Below are 22,865 nucleotides of genomic sequence, written 5' to 3' on the forward strand. Positions count from 1 at the left end.
TGGCTGGTCCTTTGCCACCTCCTTTCTGTGACAACTACCAAAAAAAAGAAACTCAGTTCACCTGCTATGTAATTCTGATTTTGGATTAAAGTAGTTTGGCAGGTTAGCAGATTTGATGTGGCCTAGTTATAGCACAATAAATAGAAAGCAGAGACTGATATTTTTGGGTTCAAGCTGAGGGTCAGATAAGCAAAGCAGCCAGCCATTAGCTCTTACCTCTACCTCAGACCAAAGGGGCCATCTTTAGACTTCACTGATTTCCTATCCTCAATGTGGCTAGAGAATCCTCACAACCCTTTGCCTTTTATATCTTCCTAGTGCTGGGATTAAAAGTGTACCATCACTGCCTGGCTTCTATAGCTAACTAGTATGATTGCTTTGCTATTTTGATATCCAGTGGCTTTAATAAATCATAAACAATATTATCACCTCACCTAATGATTGCCTCTCATACAGACTTGTATTCTGATTAGTCATGAAATAAAGTTTGAATTGGTGATCGTAAAAAAATCACTTCTCGTTGCAGAAGTCATGTGCTTCATATAAATTGTGTGAGAATACTTGATATAAAAGTTTGCCTAAATTCACTGTTGGTGACAAAACAAAATTTGTTGCCTAAAAGAATGCTTCTAAAGAAGCAGCAATAGGGACTGGAGATGGATCCAGTTTAGGAGCACTGACTGCTCTTCCAGAGGTCCTGACTTCAATTCCCAGCCACCACATTGTGGCTCTCAATCATCTATAATGAGATCTGGTACCCTCTTTGGTATTCAAGTATGATTCAGACAGAACACTGTATACACAATAAGTTAAACCTTTTTTTTTTTTTTTTTTTTTTTAAATAGGCAGTAATAACCTACCTCAAAACAACCTACAGATAGTGCTCAGCAACCACTTAGGGATTATCTACATCTAAAAGTTATATTTTCTTCAGGTAAGGAGAAAATGGCATTGCCTGCATACTTTTTAAAAATTAGGGTTCACTTTATGTGGTTTGAAACGATTTTAAAATACTATTGGCAATGCCACAATTTCTTTTAAAAAAATGTATCTCTAGCTAGCCTGGAACTTACTATATAGTCCAGGCTGGTCTTGAACTCAGAGATCTGCCTGCCTCTGCCTTGAGTACTGGGATTAAATGCATGTCACCATGCTTAATGACACCATACCTTTTTTTTTTTTTTTTTTAATCTTATTTCTATTCTACTTTTAAGGTATTTTTTTTTTTTGTGTGTATGAGTGTGTGCAGTACCCACGGAAGTCAAAAGGGTGTCCCATCACCTGGAATTAGAATTATATAGGGATGGTTATGGGTCACCATGTGGGTATTGAGAGCTGGCCCTATCTCCAACCCCATTCTACACATTTTGACCAATTGTAATAGTACATAAAATGTAATAAAACTTAAAACTTCAAGAAAATATTTTCCTGTACTCGAAGTGGTTTTCTTTCTTTTTTAAAGACAGGATCTTATAATGTAGCACTAGCTGGTCTGGAACTTTCTGTGTAGACCATTCTGGCTCTAACAGATTCTCCTGTTGCTACCTCCCAAATATTAGGATTGAGGGCATGCAGTCCCCACACCCAACTGAATTTTTGTTTATTATGACTTAGTGTAGTGTTCTGAGGTTTAGAGTAGCTTGCCATTGCTCAATGTTTATGGTTCTCTAAAGAGATAATGATCTTAGGGAAGGATGTGGTAGAATGCAAGAGTCCTCATTAACTATTCAAGTGTTTTTAATCTAACCTTTAACATGTCTAGAAGGAGGCAGAGAATAAAGGGTCCAGGTAGAAAAATCCTATAGTTGCAGGGTTGCCTCAGGCAACCTGAGTCACAGCAAAGTCTCTGTAGTATTACTTCTTACCTTTTTTGTTTCTCTTGGGGGGGGGGGACCTGAAGAAGCTGAGTTTTAACATACACTGTTAGGATCTGAGTGGGAACATACAAGAAGGGGGGGGGGAATGAGGTGTACAGCCAATAAGTGAATCACAATAGGAAATTAAAACGAATCCACCCTTACAAAGTTCAGTGGGGGTGGGATAAAGTTTATCAGAAGTTCAAATGATACAGTGACAAGTATTCACACAGTGGCCAATAAAATAATTTATAGTGGCTTGAACATGTAGTCCCAGCACTAGAGGCAGATGCAGCCTATTATATATCATGGTGAGTTCCAGGCCAGTCAGTGCTACATAGAATTTATCTAAGGAAAACAAACAAAAATCAACATTTTGCCAGTACTCGAGATTGGGTCTCACACAGGGCAGACAAATATTCTGCCTGTGACCCTGAATTAATGATACAGATGTATTAAAATACCAAAGTTGTTAGCATGGTCTACAAAAGGAATTCCAGGACAGGTTACAAAGCTACCAAAAAAAAAAAAAAAAAAAAAAAAAAAACTGAGTTCCTACAGTTCAGGAGGATGCAAGATCATGTAGGCACTTTGAAAAGTGCATTTGCTGAGCTGTGGTGGTGCATGCCTTTAATCCCAGCACTTGGAAGGCAGAGGAAGATCTTTGTGAGTTTGAGGCCAGCCTAGTCTAGAGTGAGTGAGTTCCAAGACAGGCTCCAAAGCTACATAGAGAAACCCTGTCTCAGGAAAAAAAAAAAGTGCAGTTGCTTGGGATAAAGCAATTACATTGGTGGTTACTTATAAAAGTAAAATTAAGATTCATTCACACATAAAACTATATGGGATTAGAGCTCCCCAAACTGAAAGCCGCAGTAGCCTACCAACTGGCTAATGGTATACTCTAGAATACTGCAGGCACTGATAGAGTGCAAGCATTGAGAAGTAAAAATCTGCCACTGCTTTGAAAACACTAAAATTGGAGCCATTACAAAGATTAACATGACCCTACACAATGATGCAAATTTGTGATGAGTCCCCCTTTTCCAGCCCACAGGGCTTTAAATCTTGAAACAAGGGAGACACTGTAATAAGGACAAAAACCTTGCATTGCTTTTAAAGGACAATAAACTTAACGCTGTCTATTCAGGAATCTTAATGACTTGATCAAAGTGTGAGAACTTCGCCCCTGGCAGAAGATTGAACTTTTGAGAGCTTCTAGCATAGATTGGCTGAGCTTATTAATCTTAGCTTTTGTAGACATATCAACCTAATTTCCCCCCAATACAATCATTCAGCCCATCTTTGGCAGGACAATCTTAACCCCAGTTTCACTGGTTGGGAAAGCTCTTGAGGACAGTCTTCAACTAAATGCAGTGGTTATTGTACAAGGTACTTCTACACAATGGACACTCATGATGGTGGAAAAAGAAATGGCTTGCTGGGTGTTGCTTAGGTGACCGTTTTCAGCAAGTAAATTCATGAGGTTGGACATTTCCTTTGCTGTGATGTCATTCAGGCTTTTCATTTTGATGTAACACTCAATACAGACACAACTTGCTTAATCTGTTTAGACACGGCAGGGCCTGACCACAGATATTTTCTAAAAGCCCCTCGCCTATTGGAATATTCCGAGTACTCTGGCCATCTCTAAGGTACTACAGATTAACAACCAATTTTCATATTTAAGGAAGGTGGAGAAACAAGTGAGAAAAATATCCCCACATGAAGCTTTAGCTTCCACATGGGCATACACAAGTAGAAAGCACAATACAAAAGACTCCAATTCTGTAGCATTCTGGAAAAGGCAGAACAGAAGAAACAGCAAACATCTGGCATAAACCCAAAGGTAGGGATGGGAGTAAACCATAGAAGGTCTCAAGAATTTGTAGGGGTGATATGGCTTCTGACATGAATGAACTGGTGATTATATGGTTATATATTCAATAAAGCACACAGAATTCTACAAGGGATTTTTTTTTTCTTTCTAGTTTAACCCATAAAGTGGTTCAAGTAGGCTTAGAAGAAGTGTAGGACAGATCTGTATTTTACCTCACTAGGAGACTGGTTACTCTCATCTTGGAAGCATCTGGACTGAGTTGATAGTTTAGCTCATATCCATTAGTTTACAGTTGAGTTGTAGAGGTTTGATATTAAAGCTCAAAAAAATAATGTTAAAACTGGAATTTGGGGCTAAAGTGTAGTTAAGTTGGTAGAATGTCTGCTTAGCAAGCAGGAGGACCTGCACTCAATTCTTAGTACTCTACAAACCCAGTGTGGTGCCACAAGCCTGTAATCCTAGCCAGGTGGGGAAGGACGGAGTAGTTGAGATTTGAGTGCCTTTCATGTAGCCCAAACTAGCCTTGAATAGCAATCTTGCCTCAGCCCCCTGAGCGCTGGGATTAGTTGTGCCACACACAGCTTCATGGATATTTTTGTGGTTTTTATTTTTCAATTTTATGCATAGGAATATTTTATCTGTATGCCTGAGTGCCAGGTGCACACCAGCCAGAAGCTAAAAGTGGGGTTCCATGCCCTGGAACTGAAGTTATAGGTGGTTGTGAGCCATTAGCCATAGTGGCTAGCCTCTGGAAATAACTATGCAGACCAGGCTGGTCTCAAACTTGAGGCAATCTTCTTACCCTTTCGTTTTCGATACTGGATTACAGGTGAGCCACCACACCTGACCTCCATGAATGTACGTGTGTAGAACAGGGGTCAACATGGACTGTATTCCTGCTACTTCCTGAAACAAGGTCCCTCAGTGAATCTTAAGCTCACTGAACTCAGCTAGACTGTCCTGTATGCCTCAGGGATTCTCTTGTCTGCTTCCCTTGTACTGGGATTACAGGTTTGCACCATTACTGGCTTTCTCACCTGGGTGCTGGGTGTTATATTCTGGTCCTCAAGTCAGCATAGCCATCTTTTACCAAACACCTAACTCTGCCTCAAATAAAATTCTACACTGGAGAGATGGCTCAGAGGTTAAGAGTACCTACTGCTTTTACAGAGGACCCAGGTTTGATTCTCAGTACCTACCCACATATTGGGTCACAACTTTAAGTATCGTTCCAGAATATACACTGCCCTCTTCTGATTTCTATGGGTACCAGACACATACCTGGCACACACACATACATGTAGGCAAAATAGTTATTATATACACAAAATATAAATATTTTTGAAAATTCCATGTTTAGGCATTTGGTCCCATTTTATGAATTTTTCCAAGCCAATTTTACAAAAATGGATCTATTTCCTTCCTAGGAGAAGATATTCTAGTTTCGTAGGTCCCTGACAATACTTGGGGGGGGGGGAGTAAGAAAAACTATAAATAATTAAAGTATATAACACTTCACTAAGACTTGCACAAGATTTGGATAATTGTGACTGCAGACTGGACTTCACAGATAGCTGTTTCACCTTGACACTGTAGGTCTTTGCTAGTTTCAGAGAAGACCATCACAGGCAGACCTGAGCAATACTTTCTCAATAATGTGAATGTCATCTCAATGGAGCAGCTTTCTTGAGTCAATCTCTGTTTATATAGTGTCTTGGTCAACTCTTAGTCCAGGTCATACTGTTGACACTCCCAATGGGACAAATTCCTGGTCCACCTATCTGGTAGAGTGCTATTCAGCCTTGAATCATCATGATAGGCTGGAATGAATGTCCTTCTCTACCAAGTATTCAGACAAATCTGTACGCTATGAAGTGCTACTCATAGCACTTATGATCCAGAGACTGAACAAGCTGGCCACCCTTTATTTTTATTGCTTTTAGGATCTTTTACTAATCAACCCACTAGAGTGTCTAAACCTCCATCCAAGAGGGAATTACACTATCCTGTGTTTAATTCAATATGAGCAGTTTTAGTCAGTGTTGACAAACTGACTACTTAAGACTTGGAAGCTCTATGTTATGCTCTATGGGTAATAAGCCTCTTAATAAACTCAAGTCATTAAACCTCTATTAGATCTTGCAATGTGCCCCATAAAGACATTCTTTTGGAGTCAAAGCACCCTCATATGTCTTTCCTAAGGGATTTAACACTCTATGTACAACATTAAGAAGTGTGTGATACCCAGTACCTTGGTGAGAAAGCGAGTAGTGCATATTTGTAATGTTAGTGCAGGAGAATCCCTGAGGCTTGCTGGACAGTCTAGCTTGAGTCAGTGAGATTAAGGTCCACTGAGGGAACCTTTCTCAGGAAGTGACTCAATCACTCTCCACCTTACTTTTGAGATGGTGTCTGTCTCTGCCTCTATAGCATGAGGATTATAGGCAGGTGCTGCTGTGCTGGCTTTTCACGTGGAAGTTAGGAATCAGTACTGAGATCCTCATGTTTTCATGGCAAGCACAATCCTGAAGTCAACACAGTAGCACATGCTAGCCTTGTGGAGACCAAAGCAGGAAAATTGTCTCAAGTTCAATGTCAAACCGACATATCAGGCTAATAACCAGGGCTATGTAGCAATACTCTAGATTAAAAAAGGAGGAAGACTCCCTGACATGCTGAAGCTTCTAACCATCTAGAGGCTCATGTGGGTTTTCACACCTTGCAAACATACTGCTGAGCAGATCCTGCACCAACTACTACTGCATATTGAGAACCAATTCCTGTTAATGGAAAGACTCACTTTTATAATTACACCTTATACTCTTTTCAGAAAGTATTTGGAAGTATACTGAAAAGCAAATATTACTAAAATAAGTTATTTACTGCTATTTAAAAATAAACATTTATTATAGAATATCAAATTTGATTTAACCTAATATATTAACAAAAGCTTAATACACTCCAGTAAACAAGGATTTCCAATGTAATGTGTAACTAAGTCTTAGGTAGGGGCAAACAGCAGCCACTGCCATGTAAAGAATTCCCCAAATCCACACTGCTTCATATTAAGGGAAAACCTCAGAGGGGTTCTTCCCACTGGAAATATACAGAAAAATGACATAACTCCAAAGCAGCTACAGAGAAGGTGCTAGATCAAAATTCTGCTTCATATCCCTGAAGAAGGTGGTGGTTTTTCCCATCAGTTTTATATAAATGACAGTTTGTTCATGAAAGCAACCCATTAATGGAATGTAGTAACATGGTCATGTCTTAAGTCTTAGGGCTTGGCAGTGTCTGGTCATATGCCCACATTCAGAGTTAGGAGAGATACTAAGGCTGTGGGCTGCCATCATGTCACAGTGATTCCTGCTTCAGGAACACTAAGATGATGGCTTTCTTCTCTTTAGAGGTAGGAAGTATTGGCAACTCCACAAGAGCTGGGTCTATAGTTTATCCTACAGTGGATTCAATGAGATTGTCAATAAACATTTTTTTTTTTTTTTTTTGTATCTTTGAAAGATTTTTTTTTTTTTTTTTTGTAATTATCCTAGGTTTGGTTCAAAAAAGCAACCAGTTTGAAAGTTACTGTGTTACTCATGATGATAGATGTCATTCTTCCCAAGAACTTAAGTCCTGCTATTAAACATGTCTTCACACCAGCCTCTGTTTTTGGCCTCCATATAGACAGATGCATTGCACTGTTGCATGGTATACTCCATCTCAATCAGCTGGCGGCATCCAATGGTTAATTTTTCCCTATGGTAAATAAAAGGGATAAATCAGAGTGCAGTAAAAAAATTCCAGGACTCCAGGGGCAGGCAGGTATCTGAATTCCAGGCAACCTGGTCTATGTAGTGAGAGTTCCAGTCTAGCCAGGGCCACATACCCTGTCTCAACAAATATTTATTCGTAATTGTATGTATACATGTATGTCTATGTGTGGGCATAAGAATGTGGTGCCCACAGAAGCCAGAAGAGTGTATGAGATCCCCTGGGGACAGAGTTAAAGGTGGTTGTCAGCTGCCCAAATTGAGAGCTGGCAACTGAACTCAAGTCCTTTCCAAAAGCAATATGAACCTCTTAACCTCTGTGCCATCTCTCCAGTCCATCACCTACATTTGACCTCTGGACCCACACAGTAAAAGGAAAGAAGTAATTATCCAAATTATCCAAATTGTCCTCTACCTTCACATATCCCCCCACCCCTCTCTCTCACACTTCTCAGATTAAAAAAAAAAATAGTTATTTAGCTGGATGTGGTGGCTAATCAAAGGCTAAAGCAAGAAAATCCTCAAATTCAAGGCTAGGCTAGTCTCCCATACAATAATGAGCTACCTCCCAAAAAACAAAACAAAAACAAATCCAAAAACACACACAACAAAAATAAGAATTGTAGATATTTACTGTATACAGTATGGTTTGAATTATGTATTCATTATGGAATTGGAAAGTTGAAGTATTTTATATATATCATGCCTCTAAAATAACTGAAATTTTGTGTCCTTTAATTAACATCCACCCAATCTTTCAATCACTACCCTGGTGACCACCATTCCAAATGTTTCTGGAATCCACTACTTTGATTCTGCACAAAAGTAAGTTCACACAGTGTTTTTCTGCTATCATAAGACACTTAACATAACGGTGCCCAGGCTCATCCTTATGTGTCCAACAACAGGACTTCCTTCTTTTCAAAGACAAAATTATTCTACAGAGGATTTTCCTTTATCTGTTCATTAGCTGGTAGGCATTTAGATTTCTTTCCTATCTTGGCAACTATAACTGATGTTACACTAGATATGAAATGCAGAAATATTGTAAATATATTATGTCCATTTCCTCTGAATATATTAAAAATTCCTTTTATTTGACAGTACTAATGATTAAACCTAGAGTTTATGCATGTAAGACAAGTGTTCAACCAGCCAATATTCTTAATGTGATATGACAATTTCAGAGAAAATGTTCTTAGCAAAGAGCACAGTTTCTTAAATACCCAACTGAGAAGATTTCTAGCTGTAATTCCTAGAATTCAAAAATAAAGAGTTCCCATGACAAACTTCTGTAAATAAAGCTGAATGTTTAAGCAGAAAGTTAAGTTGAACAGCCTAATTGTCTACCTTACTCTCTGAAGGACCTCTCCTAGCTTATATTTAGATATCAGGGAGTAAATGACACTGCAGGACAGATGGCTGCACTGTATCTCCTTCAGTTGGAGGGTAAAAGAAAGGTAAACTGTAGAGTTCACTTCCTGTAGGAACAGACACCAGAAAAAGTGAGGTGCCATGCTACCACTTTTAAAAAGGCTGCTGGTGGGCCAGCACAATGGCTCCATGGGTAAAGGTGCTGGTTGCTAAGCCTGATGACCTGAGTGGTCTCTAGAACCCACATGGTATTAAAAGAGAACCAACTCTAGCAAACTGTTCTCTGACCAATATACTCCCTAATCCCAAATAATAAAACCACTGGTATAAGGCATCTATCAAGTAAATGAAAATTGATAGCTTTAAACCAAAGGTAGGATATGCCGGGAATGGTGACGCATACCTTTAATCCCAGCACTTGAGAGGCTGAGGCAGAGACCAGATGATCTATTTGACTTTGAGGCCAGCCTGGTTTTAGTGAACTCTAGGCCAGTAAAGGCTACATAGTGAGATCCTGTCTCAAAACAAACAAACAAAAAGTACAAAAACAGGAAGTCATGCCTAATATACTTTATGCCTACATCGTAATTTTTTTAAATTATTACTTTAAAAAAAGATTACTTACATTGTGTTATGGAATATTTAACTGGGCAAAGATGTGTTACATTTGTTTCTGATGCATTTATTTAATTATTTCATTGTAAAGATGTGTTGCTGTCTTACCTTGCCTGCCTGAGGCACCTGCTTGGTCTAATAAAGAGCTGAACCTCCATTAACTAGGCAGAGAAAGGATAGGCAGGGTGAACTGGCAGAGGAATAAGTAAATAGTAGTAGTAGGAGGAAATAATGAGGGAGAAGGACATGCTCAGGATCAGAAGCCAGGCAGCTGCCTGCCATCCAGACAAAAGAAGTGGTAAAAGATATACAGAAGGAAAGAAAGGTAAAAAGTCACAAGACAAAATGTAGATGAAGGTTAAGTTATAAGAGCTAGTGGGACAAGCATAAGCTAAGGTCAAGTATTCATAACTAGTTAAGTCTCCATGTCATGATTTGGGAGCTGGTTGGTGGCCCAAAAGAAAAAACCTGCTATCTGTGTATATGCTTATTCATGTGGGAGCCCATAGGCCAGAGGAGGATACTGATGGAGTTAACAGGTAGTTGTTAAGTCACCCAATTTAAGTTCTGGAAACAAAAATCAGGTCCTCTAAAAGACCAGTGAGTACTCTGAGCCATTTTTCCAGCTCTAATTTACTTAAAAAATAAAACAAAACAAACAAACAAAAAAAAAAAAACCTGAGATGAGAGGGCTGAAGAGATGGTTCAGAGGTTGTTAAGAGCACTGACTACTCTTCCAGAGGTCCTGAGCTCAATTCCCAGCAACCACAAGGCAGCTCACAACCACCTATAATGAGATCTGATGACCTCTTCAGGCATGCAGGCATACATGTAGACAGAACACTATAAATAACAAATAAATAAATAAATCTTAGAAGAATCTGATATGAATCTAGTTGACATGTCAAAAGCTAACAGGGCCTATACATTATGAGACCTCTATTTTTAGAGCAGGAAAGCATTTTATTTCCTCATTTCTATCTAAGAAATGGTCTCTGTAAATTCAGGAAGATTCAGTTATCTAGTACAATCTCTCATGTTAGGTATTCAAGAAAGTTTTGTTCTCTTCATTATACCATGAATGTCATTACTTAAACCAGGTATGGTGGCACATGCCTTTAATCCCAAAACTCAGCAGGGCTGTTACACAGAGAAACCCTGTCTTCAAAAACCAAAACTAAACCAAAACAAAACAAAGAAAAAAAAAAAAATGATTCCTTCCTTTGTTTCTAGAATGTCTCAGAGCCATGTCCACAGAGGACTATAGCTACCTCTGCTCCTACATGATGGCTCCCTTGATGTAGGGTACTAAGGGAAAAAGCTGAAACTCAGGGTTCCATGAAAGGAAGGAGAAACAACCAAAAATAAATATACCATATATGAGCAACCCTACTTCCTGAGGATATGTGGTTTCTCAGAGACTGACTAAAGTCCAATTTGTAGGTGGAGGATGGGAAGGAAGGACATATGGAGTGGATTAATTAATACTAAACAACTTTTTAAAAAGCCATACGGAAATCTACTACAGTGGAAGCTTCCTAAGATTATATACACACATACATATATACATGTAAAAGGGATTTAAATGGAATTATCCTGATAATGAGAGCGCAACATCCAAACTAAATACTTTGCAGTACCAAATAAATACCCCCTATTAGGAATGGATTACTTCTTTTTAAGTTGTTAGCCAATGGGATTCAATAGACCCCCAGACATTATAGTCTACTGGAACTGTTGATTACAGTAAGATCCTATTCCTGGAAACACCACATAATTGAGTCATAAACATGAAGACATCAAGTGGGTACTGACCTAGAAGCTTCATCCAACTGGCTGGCTTTTACAAGGCTGGAAGGTGCTAGGCACGCTACCAGAGGAGAAGAGGAAGTATCAATTTCACTGAGCCTTTTTGAGCTACAATAATGACTTGCCTGGCAGGATATACCCACTGGTACAATGGTGGCATGGATGTTATGGGGGTGACCATATTCTGACTGGATTTAATGCCTGTTCCAGAAGATGGACCCACACCTGGCACTATTAATGAGGTCAAGAACTTGTGGCTTGATAGGCTATAGGTCATTGCAGAAAACCTATTAGTAATTTTGCTAAATAGATACAGCATTAAAATGGCTCCTAATGACCTATTGCTATACTATAGATAAATGTTTACCTCAACTCCCATCAGAGAAGATCCTTAATACAGGAGATGGTGATCAACACAGAGAACTATAATGGTCAAGATGCAGAGAATAAAAGACTTGAGAGGTCAAGATGCAGAGAATAAAAGACTTGGGAGGTACTCAGCCCTAAACGGAACATCTATATCAGACCCTTCCCTTTAAAGCTCATGGATCTTAGAGGAAGAGAATGGTAAGATTGTAAGAGCCAGAGACAGTAAACAATGTCATAAAAATGATGTTTTCTATACATAACAGGGCAGATGAACATATAAATTCAGAGATTGTGACAGCATAGACAAAATTTGCACAAGCTCAAGCCAGACAAAATCGAAGAATGCAGGGAGGGAGATATGGGCACATGGTCTCACCCTTCCATGAAGAGCTGCTGGCATTTGATAGTTGCCAGGAAAGGCAAAGCCAGTATTTCTTTAATGGTGTGACCTCTACATTCCATGGTAGGTCTCACACTAAAAAGAGTAGTTGGCCAACACATACTGGACTTGATGAGAGAAGGAAGAGAGGGAAAGGGAAAGAGAAACACATGAAGTTGGGCGGGTAGGAAGATGGAAGGGGTGAATATGATTAAAATACATTGTATGAAATTCTCAAAGAATTAGTAAAATATTACTTTAAAAAATATTGGCCTTGAATTATTTTAGGTCTACTTCCTATACTTTAAATTATTGTGATTTTGCTGCCAATTCTTTAGAACTTCTCAAAAAATAAAATATTTTTAGAAAAGCCTTGCACAAGGTTTAATGTAACAAAGATGAAAACGTATTCTTATAAATAAGACAAAAAGGGCAGGTCCACATTCCTACCCTTGGTCATTTACTCTACATTTGAAAACAAATGTATCATTCAGTAACCAAATCTATTTCTGTATATTTCCTTTTCTTCCCTTTCCCTACCCTCAGAGTTAGGAGGGGCTCCCTCTCCTCTTTAGCCTGGTGGTGCTGAACTCATTCTCTTCCTGTGAGTCAGTGTTCTGGCAAAAACTATTCAATTATTTCCTGTAGCAAGCTATCAGTGCAGGAGGCTGCTCAGTGCAGTTGATGTGATGATAGGAGTTCCTATGGACTCACCTGTTGGGACAGATAACCAGCTTCTGAATTCTATTCTCCAGCATCTCCAGTGAGTTATCTCCCTTGAGCATTCACCTCTTGGTAATGGGATGCTCACAAACATGAGAAGCAGCCCATTACATTTTTGGATACTTCCTAACTGCAAGAAGGTTCTTCCCTGGGGTCTAAAAAGCCATTTATCTGAGTCCAAGTTAAAATGAAAGAAAGGTATTTCTTTCTTCCTCTAACAGTCTTATTAAGTTGCCGCACCTGGCTTAAATATGTGATCTTCATATTTCTGCCTTCCAAGCATCTGAGACTACAGGAATGCACCACACCTACCTAACACTCTAAGTTCTAAGTTCACATAGAACAGATAGATATGGCTCACATGAACAAAGTAATCTATAAAAATAGATGGTGGTACATGTTCACAGCTTCTGGGGAGGTTGGGACAAGAGGACTTGGTGGCTCTTACAAGTTCAAAACTAGTCTGGGCAATAGAGCAACACCTTGTCTTAGAAGATCATACATGCACACATAAGAATCTTGAGGTCAAACATTTGAAAACCACTTTAAACTACACAGTTGATAAATTAACACATGCTTTTTACATATATGAAATATTTTGTATCAATAAAGGTTAAAAAAGAATCGTACAAGGGTTCTTCTGGGAGACAACTTCAGGATTGTGCTTGCCATGAAAGCATGAGGACCCGAATGCTGATTGCCAGCTTCCATGTGAAAAGCCAGAATAGTAGCATCTGCCATTATAATCCTCATGCTATAGAGGCAGAGACAGGCAGAACCCCCAGAGCTCACATCTCAAAAGTAAGGTGGAGAGTGACTGACCTCCACTGCTGGCCTCTATGAGAGTACACATTCATGACACACACACACACACACACACACACCCACCCACCCACCCATAGGGGGGAAAATGGCTTCTCACTCCCACAGTGATAGCAAACAGGGTAAAAGTTTTTTATAGATGTCTCCTTATCTACATATAGATGTGCTTACCGATACTCAGTCTGGGAAACACAATCATAAAGTTCCTGGGGAGTAAATTTGACATTTTTGTTTACCTAAAAAGAACCAAAAAACAGTTATTAAGGAGATATGCTAAATTAAATGAACAATGAAAGCACAATTAGAATAGGATCTATTCTGAGAGCAGAATCTCAGATCTTCTGTTACTACATAAAAGACAATTAAAACAGTAATAGAAAGAAGTTTGGTAACTATATTGTTAATACTTAAGTATGTTCAAACTTTGGTCCTATATTACAACCCAATCTATTCCCAGAATAGAAATAGTAGAAATAAGATGGACCTGAATATGCTGGAATCTTTAAAAAGCACATTACTTTGGCATTCAACTGGATAGAAAAAAATACTGTAAGCTGTATGGAAACATGTGATTTAGGAAAGGTTTGACTAATAAATATTCCTGTTCCTCCTTCCCCCACATTCACTCATTTATTCCCTTTCTTCCTCCCTTCCCCCTCCCTTATGGTTCTAGGAATCAAAGTCAAAACTTTATGCATGCTAAGCAAATGTTCTACCCCAGAGCTATACTCTAGCCCATGGACACTTCCTAAAAGCCTGTATTTTAAAAAGTGTTACCTAAAGACATAATTCATAAAACCATAAATATAAAAGTCCATCATTCAAATTGTTGCACACTTGAAATCTTTGAAATTTTATTTTATCATTAGTGTGTGGTTAAGTGTCAGGGTGAGAAGACAGTTCTCTCTCCCTCTGAGATCCCTGGAACTCACATTATCAAGTTACCACAGCAAGCTGGCCTAGACTATTTTCTTTCTTGAAGCTCACTATTACCAATGCAGACAATGCTGTATTTATACACAAGGAAGAACCTTGAAATTTGTGAGGGAAAATTTATGTAAGCATCTTTGTTTTTGGTGCTAGAGACGGAACCCAGGACCTTACTAGCCAAGTACAGCCAATGAGGTACACTCTAGCCCTTGGAATTTTACTACTTTATAATCTTCCTGCCTCATCCTCTTCAGCAAACTGCCCACCACCAAGTGTCATCTCAGTGGAGGGGGTGAGGTAAATTCTCTCTCTCTCTCTCTCTTTTTAATCAGATGAACCAACAAATAATACAGTACTATTTAATTTTCAGAAATTTGGAATAGTGGAGAAAAACTCAATGAAACTATCTTCTATTCAATTATTTTCAAAACTATGTAAAGAGCTTTAGACACAGCTCACAGTAGAGTGTGAGGCCAAAACACAATATCAAGCACTGTAAAAAACAAAACAACCTCTCAAGTTTTACTAGCTAGTTCATGTTTTTTGGTGGGGAAAATAGCCCTACCCTGATTCAATTACTATTACTTCAAAGATTTTCATTATAAAAATGATCTATAGAGGTCAGGGTATTACTTATATGAAAAATCCCTAACTTTCTTCAATATTTTCATAAGAAACCACCCATACTTATAAAGGAATGCCTCATTTACTCTAAGCTAAGGTATATATAATTTTTAAATACAATTATTTTAGGGCTGGTTGAATGCTTGCCTACCATGCATAAGGACCTGCCAAAATATTTGATAGAGGGAGATTTTAATATATATGTACATACATACACACACACACATACACACACAATTATAAGTTAATACAATCCTAGCATTTTTCCTAAAATGAGGATCACATGTCTATAGATTAAATGTCTAGCGATACATATACTTAATGACTGGTGAAATCGGTGTACAGTTTATCGTGATTTTATGTAATTAGTAATTATTTTTCGCATGTGTACCTGTGTGTGGTTTATGTGTATGTGCACAAGTGAGCTAGAGGTTAACATCACATATCTTTCTCAATGGCTCTCCACCTTACATACTGAGACAGCATCTCTCATTTGAACCCAGACAGCCATCTTGCTCCCAGGATCCCATCTCTGACTCTCACATGCTTTAATTACAAAAGTGCTACCATGCCTACCTGGCCTTGACATGGGTCCAGTCCTCATGTTTGTATAGCAAGTGCTTTATCCACTGACCCATTTTCCTAGCTCTGTAGTTTTTGTATTTAAGACTTACTAATTCTATCATGTATGTAAATGTTCTGCTTCCACAAAGAGTGTGCATCATATGCATGCTTGGCGCCCTCAAGAGGCCAGTAGAGAGTACTGGATTCCCTAGAACTAGAGTGGCAGCTGTGAGAGCCACTATATAGGGTTCAAATCTGGGTCCTCTACAAAAGCAACACTGGCTCTTAACTGCTAAGTCGTCTCTCTCCAGTTCATTAGGTTGTGGGATTTTGTTTATTTGTTTTGTTTTTGGTTGAAATGTCTGTTTTGAGAACTCACTATGTATCCCTGGCTGTCCTGGAATTTGCTACATGGGATTACAGGCATGAGCTACCATACCTAGTTCCAGCCCTATTTTTGTTTTAAAAATAATTTAAAACTCACGCCTTTACTCCCAGCATTTGGGAGGCAGAGGCAGGTGGATCTCTGTGAGTTTGAGACCAGCCTGGTCTAGGTCTACAAGAGCTAGTTTCAGGACAGCCTCCAAAGCCACAGAGAGAAACCCTGTCTTGAACCCCCCCCCCCCAAAAAAAAACATTAAATTTTTCTAAACATACATTGAGAATTAAAGCATGAGTCTAGTTTTTTCTTTTGTTCATGTTTTGCTCTTGCCCCAAGGGCCTGTGATATTGTTGGTATTGACTGACATGCCAGGACCAACATGGTAATCCAAATAGATATTGTCAAAGGACTGCAGATGTTTGATCATAGGAGGATGAGAACAGTCTGGTTAGTGGTTGGGAGAAGAAAAAGAGACAGATGAAAAACTGATTTTGAACCTGATATAAGAATATAAAATAATTAACTTTCTAAAAGATCTTATTTTAAAAAGTACTTAGAACTACCCTTTGTTTTTAAAATCAACCATCCACATATACTGAGATATCTGGAATAAAGGCAAACATGACTGCACATTAAGTTAAACAACTTACAAAGCAGGCAGTTATCCTACTAATAAAAATTAAAGCACCAATCCATGAAGTCTATAGTCAATAATTTCAACTCTTAAGACATTTTTCCTTTACTCACTTGAAGGCATTTTAAATTGCTCTGTTAAATATCTTTATTTACTATGGTAAATATGCCAAATGCACTATGGGTGTGTGTGTGTGAGAGTGTGTGTGCACACACAATATGCCAGTTACATGAAGAGCTAACCAGGGATGAAAATGAAGGAATATGTTCAAGGAAGCCCCAGCATGTGCTGCTCGATCACCGAGATCATTTTAAAAATTAAACACATAAATAAGCTAGGAGTGATGTACATGTTGAAACCCTAGAACTCAGGAAGGTGAGGTAAAATGACTATGAGTTTAATAGCAGTCTCAACTATATACAGTAAGTTCCAGGCTATCCTAAGCTACAGTACAAGACCCTGTCTCAAAAACAAACAGGCTGGGAAGATGGCTCAGAGGTTAAGAGCATTGCCAGAGGTTAAGAGGACTCAGGTTCAATTCCCAGTAACCACATGACAGCTCAGAACTGTCTGTAATTCCAGTTCCAGGGTATCTCACATCCTCACACAGACATACATGCAGACACCAATGCATATGAAATAAAATAAATTTAGGAAAACAAACACAAAACAACACATACACATAAAATTGAGAGACAAGATATACAAAGAATAGCATCACAGAGCTTTTAATAAACAGAAATTAGAAATCATACTATCCCCGGATCAACAATGTTGAGAAAAACACAGAGGTCAATTTACAAAACACTGTAAACTCATTTCAGCTCAGTCTAGGGTCTATGCTGTTGCTGAAAAGGAAAACTGAATCATAGTTCTCCTTGCAGAAATGGTTCTTCCTCTTTGGAGGCCATCTTGGCTAGTGAGTAGGGTAGGGTGGTGGAAAATTTACGGTTGTCACAATGAATGGGATAGCTCCATGCACTTAGTACCCAAGGAGCTGGGATATAGAACATCCTGCAGTCTTCCCACAATGATCTGCCGCAAATGCAAAAGGTTCCCTAATGAGAAAGAAGTCTGCTGAAACAAGTCTATATCAGGACTCTATTGTAATTTCACTTAGGGAACAAGATAAAAGACTAGATATGGTACTGGTAAGGAGTGAGTAGGGGAGGAAGAAATAGGTCACAGGATGGAAAACAGCACATTGGATGAATAAATGCAGCAAGCTACTATACAACATGAAGATTATAGTTAATAACATTGTTAAATTTAGGATCTTTTTGCTAAAAAGGTAGATTTTCACTTTTATTGCAAACTAAAAGGGATATTATATAAGACGAAGGGTATGTTTATTTACTTAACTGTAATAAATAACTTTTTTTTTAAAGGTTAAACATTTTTTAGAGAGAGAGTGTGTGTATACACAAATACCCACAGAGACCAGAAGAGGGCACTGGATTCCTTGGAACTGAAGAGTAATAGGCAGTACACAATTGCCTGACCTGCCTGACTTACAAGCAATATGTGTTGTTAACTGCTGAGCCCCTCTTTTGTTTTTCTTTTTGAGACAAAATCTCTCGTATCCCCAGCTAACCTGGTACTTACTTATGTAGCCCATGGTGGTCTCTAAATCATGACAATTTTCCTACCTCAGCCTCCTGAATGCTGAGATTACAGGGATGAGCTATCATGTTCAACCAAAACATTATCTTATTTATCTTAAATACATATATTTTTTTAAACAGGCACAAAAATAAATGTCACTGGCAAATTTTTATGACAATTTCAAGTTTTAACTTAGGCCAGCCTGAACAGCATGACAATGTGTCAAAAAAAAAAAAAAAAAAATCTTCATTTAAAGAAAATACCAGGTGGGTGGAGAGATGGCTCAGTAGTAAAGAGCACTGGCTGTTCTTCCAGAGGTCTTGAGTTCAATTCCCAACAACCATATGGTGGCTCACAGCCACCCATAATAAGATCTGGTGCCCTCTTCTGGCCTGTAGGGATACTGCAGGCAGAATGCTGTATGTATAATAAACAAATCTTTAAAAAAAGCTTACTGTATTTATTTATAATTAAACAATATGTAAATGAATAATATATAAATATTTTTCATACCTCATAATTGATTAGGAAGTTATAGAGAGTCTCAACATCTTGGTAATTACTATTAGGAGCCAAAATCCTAAAAAAAACAAAACAAAACAAAACCCAAAAACCAAAAAAACAATTAAATTAACAAAAGGACTGTTATAATAAAGAAATCTCCCTCAATCACAAATATTACAAGACTTTCACTAATATTACTGTGCTAGAGATACAGCTCAGTATTTGATAGAATGTTCATACAACATGCACTGGGCCTGGTGACACACCTATTATCCCCACACTGGAAAATGAAGGCAGGAAGATCAGAAGTTCATGGTCATCTTTAGCTACATACTAAGTCTGATGCATACCTGGGTCATATGAAACCATGTCTCAAAACACCTAAACAATCACTGGCCAATAACATGCCATTACCTGCAAGGCTCTAGACATAGAAAGGCACTTTCTGCCTCAATATAAGTCTTAGGGGGCTTGTTATAAAATAAACTATGAAAAGTAAAGTAATATACAAAATATATACAAATGATATGCTTGGTGACAGAAAGAACCGAGAGTGTATGGAATGCCTGATAAAGAGGCACAGTGACATCTGAGGAGCCATAGAAAAATCAGTTAAAACTGTGGTGTGTGTGCATAATCTTAACCTGGAAAAACTAAGCACAAGACCAATACACAATTTTAAAAGATTTCATAAAAATAACATATCATAAGAAATACATAAATCCCAGATCTTATGTTTGCAATTGTTTTAGAAAATGACTCCAGGGGCTCAATGGCATGGAACACTTGCTGCATGAACATGTGAACATGAATCTGAACCCACAACACCACAGAAATAGTACTCCTGGAACCTCAGTGTCATGAGAAGTAGAAAGGGGGAGCTGTCTACCAGCCCAGCACTAGCCTAGCTTCTGGAGTCTCTGTCTTAAGAGAATAAGGCAGAGTGACACACATGCCATCCTCCTCTGGCCTCCACATACATGTCCAGGTGGACATACCTGCACAAATGTGCAAATACACCAGAGAGGGAGAGAGAGAGACAGAGAGTACACTCTCCTATAAGATATTTCAAACCCAAACCCTAAGATGTGTTATACAACAACTAAAACCAAGAACACTTGATTTTCTTATACATGTCAGTAATTACTTATTCCTCTACCTACATACAAATAAAACAAAACAAAAAACCCAAAACAAAACAACAACAACAAAAAACCCCAAAATAGCAGAAACAAAAAGTCATCTAAACTTAAGAGACTGGGGCTGGAAAAATGGCTCAGTGGATAAAGCGCTTACTGCACAAGCAAACATCGGGATCTGAGTTCAGATTACCAACTCCTACAAAAGTCAGACATGGCTAGGGTGCACATCTGTCACCTCAATGCTAGGGAGTAGAAACAGGCAGATTCTGGGGCTCACTGGCCAGTCAGTCTAGTCAATGACAATTTTCAGTGTCTGTGAAAGACCCTGTCTTAAAAAATAAGATGAAGAAACAATCAAGAACATCAATCTCTGGCACATGCACACACATGCATACATAGGTATACAAATACGTACGTACACACACACACACACACACACACACACACACGGAAGACTGACTTGCTTCTTCTTCCCCTTTTCTTCTCCTACATGTGATACAGGATATAGGAGACAAAGAAAGGTAAATCTAAAAGCCAATCATCTGCTAGGTGTGGTGGTGCACACCTTCAATCCCAGCATTCAAGAGGCAGAGGCAGGCAGATCTCTGAGTTTGAGGCCTGTCTGGTCTACACCTGACCATCCAAGGCTACATAATGAGACCCTGTCTCAAAAACACCCAATAGTTTCTAACTTGCTAGAAAACTCCTAGGAAGTCTAAATTAAGCTGATAAATACAAAATTTATAAACTTTAAATTTAATATAATGCTTACCTTTGAATTCCTTCAAGAATATCCTTCACAGCTGCCATCAACTTTTGAAGATATATAAATGCTTCTTCAAATGATGCTATTTTTGAAGTAGTCAGAGTTGAACTTGAGTCTAGTATCTGAAACACATCTGTGCTAAAATATGGAAAGTATGTACTCAGTACTTATAGGTATTTTCATTTTTGACATATAAAAATAATAATATGATTGTAATGCTTATCTGTTTAAGTTAGAAATTAAAGATGGTGACATGAGTGAGACAAGTCTCGGCTAACATCCACACAAGTGATCTAGGCCACACACCATACAGATCTAATTTAAAGGAATTAACATAAAAGCTGGGTGAATACTTTTCACTATAAAAGACCACAGAGATGGAGGGGAAATAATGCTATTTAATAAACATTCAAGTCAGTACTCAAGAACATAAACATTAAGAATTAGATACCGGATTAAATAAAAAACTGAATGTGTATCCTTGTAATTCCACTTCCATAAATTTATTGTGAATTAATAATTATAATAGATAATGAAACTTTTAATGTCTACTTAATAAAATACTAAAATATTTTAAAATTTTATGCCATAAATGAATCAAAACTAAAAATGAGACTAGGTATTATGGTGTATGCTTTTAATCCTAGCAGTTGGAAGGCAGAAGTAGGCAGATTTCTGAGTTCAAAGCCCACCCTGTCTACATAGAGTTCCAGACCAGCCAGGGCTACATAGTGAGAACCTTTCTCTATATACATAAATAAATACTTACTTAGGTAACAGTAACTATATTAAAAATCAAAACACATTGTATTATATTTGAATGGTGTCCTCCCCAAATTCATGTTCATCTAGAGCAGTGGTTCTCAACCTGTGAGTCATGTGATTCCTCTGGGGTTGAATGACCATTTCACAAGGGTCACCTAAGACCATCTGAAATAGCAAATATTTATATTACAATTCATAACAGCAGCTAAATTACAGTTATGAAGGAGTAATAAAAATAATTTTATGGTTGAGGGTCACAACATGAGAAACTGTATTAAAGGGTTGCAGCATTAATTAGGTAGGTTGAAAACCACTGTGCTAGGGCTTAAGTATGGACCTCATTTGAAATAGGGCTTTGGCAAATGTAAACGGACTGGATTAGATAGAGTAGGCCATACCCTCTCCACAAAGACAAAAGCAGAGATGGGAGAGATGCACTTACTAGGCAAGCACTGAGGAAGACAAAAGGACACAGAGCAGATTCTCATTTAGAACTCCCTCCACTTATGGGCCTTTATAACTGTTATTAAATAAATTTATGCTGCTTTAAGATATATCGTTTACAGTGATTCATTATGGTACCTCTGGGAAATAATACATATGCCTAGAAGCAAAGTTGGACCTACAAATATTAACATTAATTAAGATACCCTTTAGTAGCAGCACTAAAGAAACACATAAACCTGTCTGTCGGAGCCAGCTCCAGTACCTGAATTGGGACGCTAGGACTAAGAAATAAAGAAACAGAATAGAGTCAGTAGGACTGCCCAGTCAATGCTGAACAGCCCTGAGTATATTTCAGAACATGCTTATATACAGACCAAAGGCAAAGAGCAGAACAAAAAGCAGCATAGCCAGTTAACCACCTTCCTGCATTGTCCTTGAATCAAGGAGCAGGCAGGCTCAATATCATGTGAGTTCTGCTAGCAGCAAGAAGCTCTGTTCTCTATGTGCCTTCAGCTAGCATTCAACAGCTTATGTTTTAGTTAGATTACATGCTCTTTCCACGGGCTTAATCAAAACATTCTCACATCTCTCAAGGACTAAAATAAACAAGCTTAAACTCAAATGACTCCAAATAGAGTCCATATGAAAACTGAGTCACTTGAGGTCTCCCACAGCTGGGTATCATGACACACACCTGTGATCCCAGCAGTTGGGAGGCAGAGGTAGGAGGTCCTCTGGAAGAAAAAAAGTGTGTGTTAAAATAACCCAAAATTCAAGTCATGGAATTTCAGAGTCTGTAGACCCTAAAGATCAGGTGATGCTATTCTGCTTCAAGATAAACAAACTGAGTTTCCCCAAATCATCGTCTTTATTGTTTCACAGGAACAGTGGTACAATTTTTAAGTAGCAAAAATACTAAGCTGAGGTAGTAGCCCATGTCTTTAATCC

At 38.3% G+C, this 22,865-nt stretch overlaps 1 protein-coding gene across 1 annotated transcript in view; it reads right to left on the bottom strand.

The window, feature by feature from the left end:
* Positions 1 to 6,581: 6,581 nt before the first annotated feature.
* The window catches only part of Swt1 (SWT1 RNA endoribonuclease homolog), a 65,969-nt gene continuing 49,685 nt past the window's right edge, over positions 6,582 to 22,865 (bottom strand). The window contains exons 17-20 of the mRNA XM_051185956.1: positions 20,712 to 20,843; positions 18,807 to 18,873; positions 13,726 to 13,790; positions 6,582 to 7,449 (exon numbers count right to left, since the gene is read on the bottom strand). Coding sequence (XP_051041913.1) covers positions 7,320 to 7,449; positions 13,726 to 13,790; positions 18,807 to 18,873; positions 20,712 to 20,843 — 394 coding nt within the window. The 3' untranslated portion in view covers positions 6,582 to 7,319. The remainder of the gene's footprint in view (positions 7,450 to 13,725; positions 13,791 to 18,806; positions 18,874 to 20,711; positions 20,844 to 22,865) is intronic.

This window comes from Phodopus roborovskii, unplaced genomic scaffold (genome assembly GCF_943737965.1).
Source record: "Phodopus roborovskii unplaced genomic scaffold, PHOROB, whole genome shotgun sequence".
Lineage (NCBI taxonomy): Eukaryota > Metazoa > Chordata > Mammalia > Rodentia > Cricetidae > Phodopus > Phodopus roborovskii.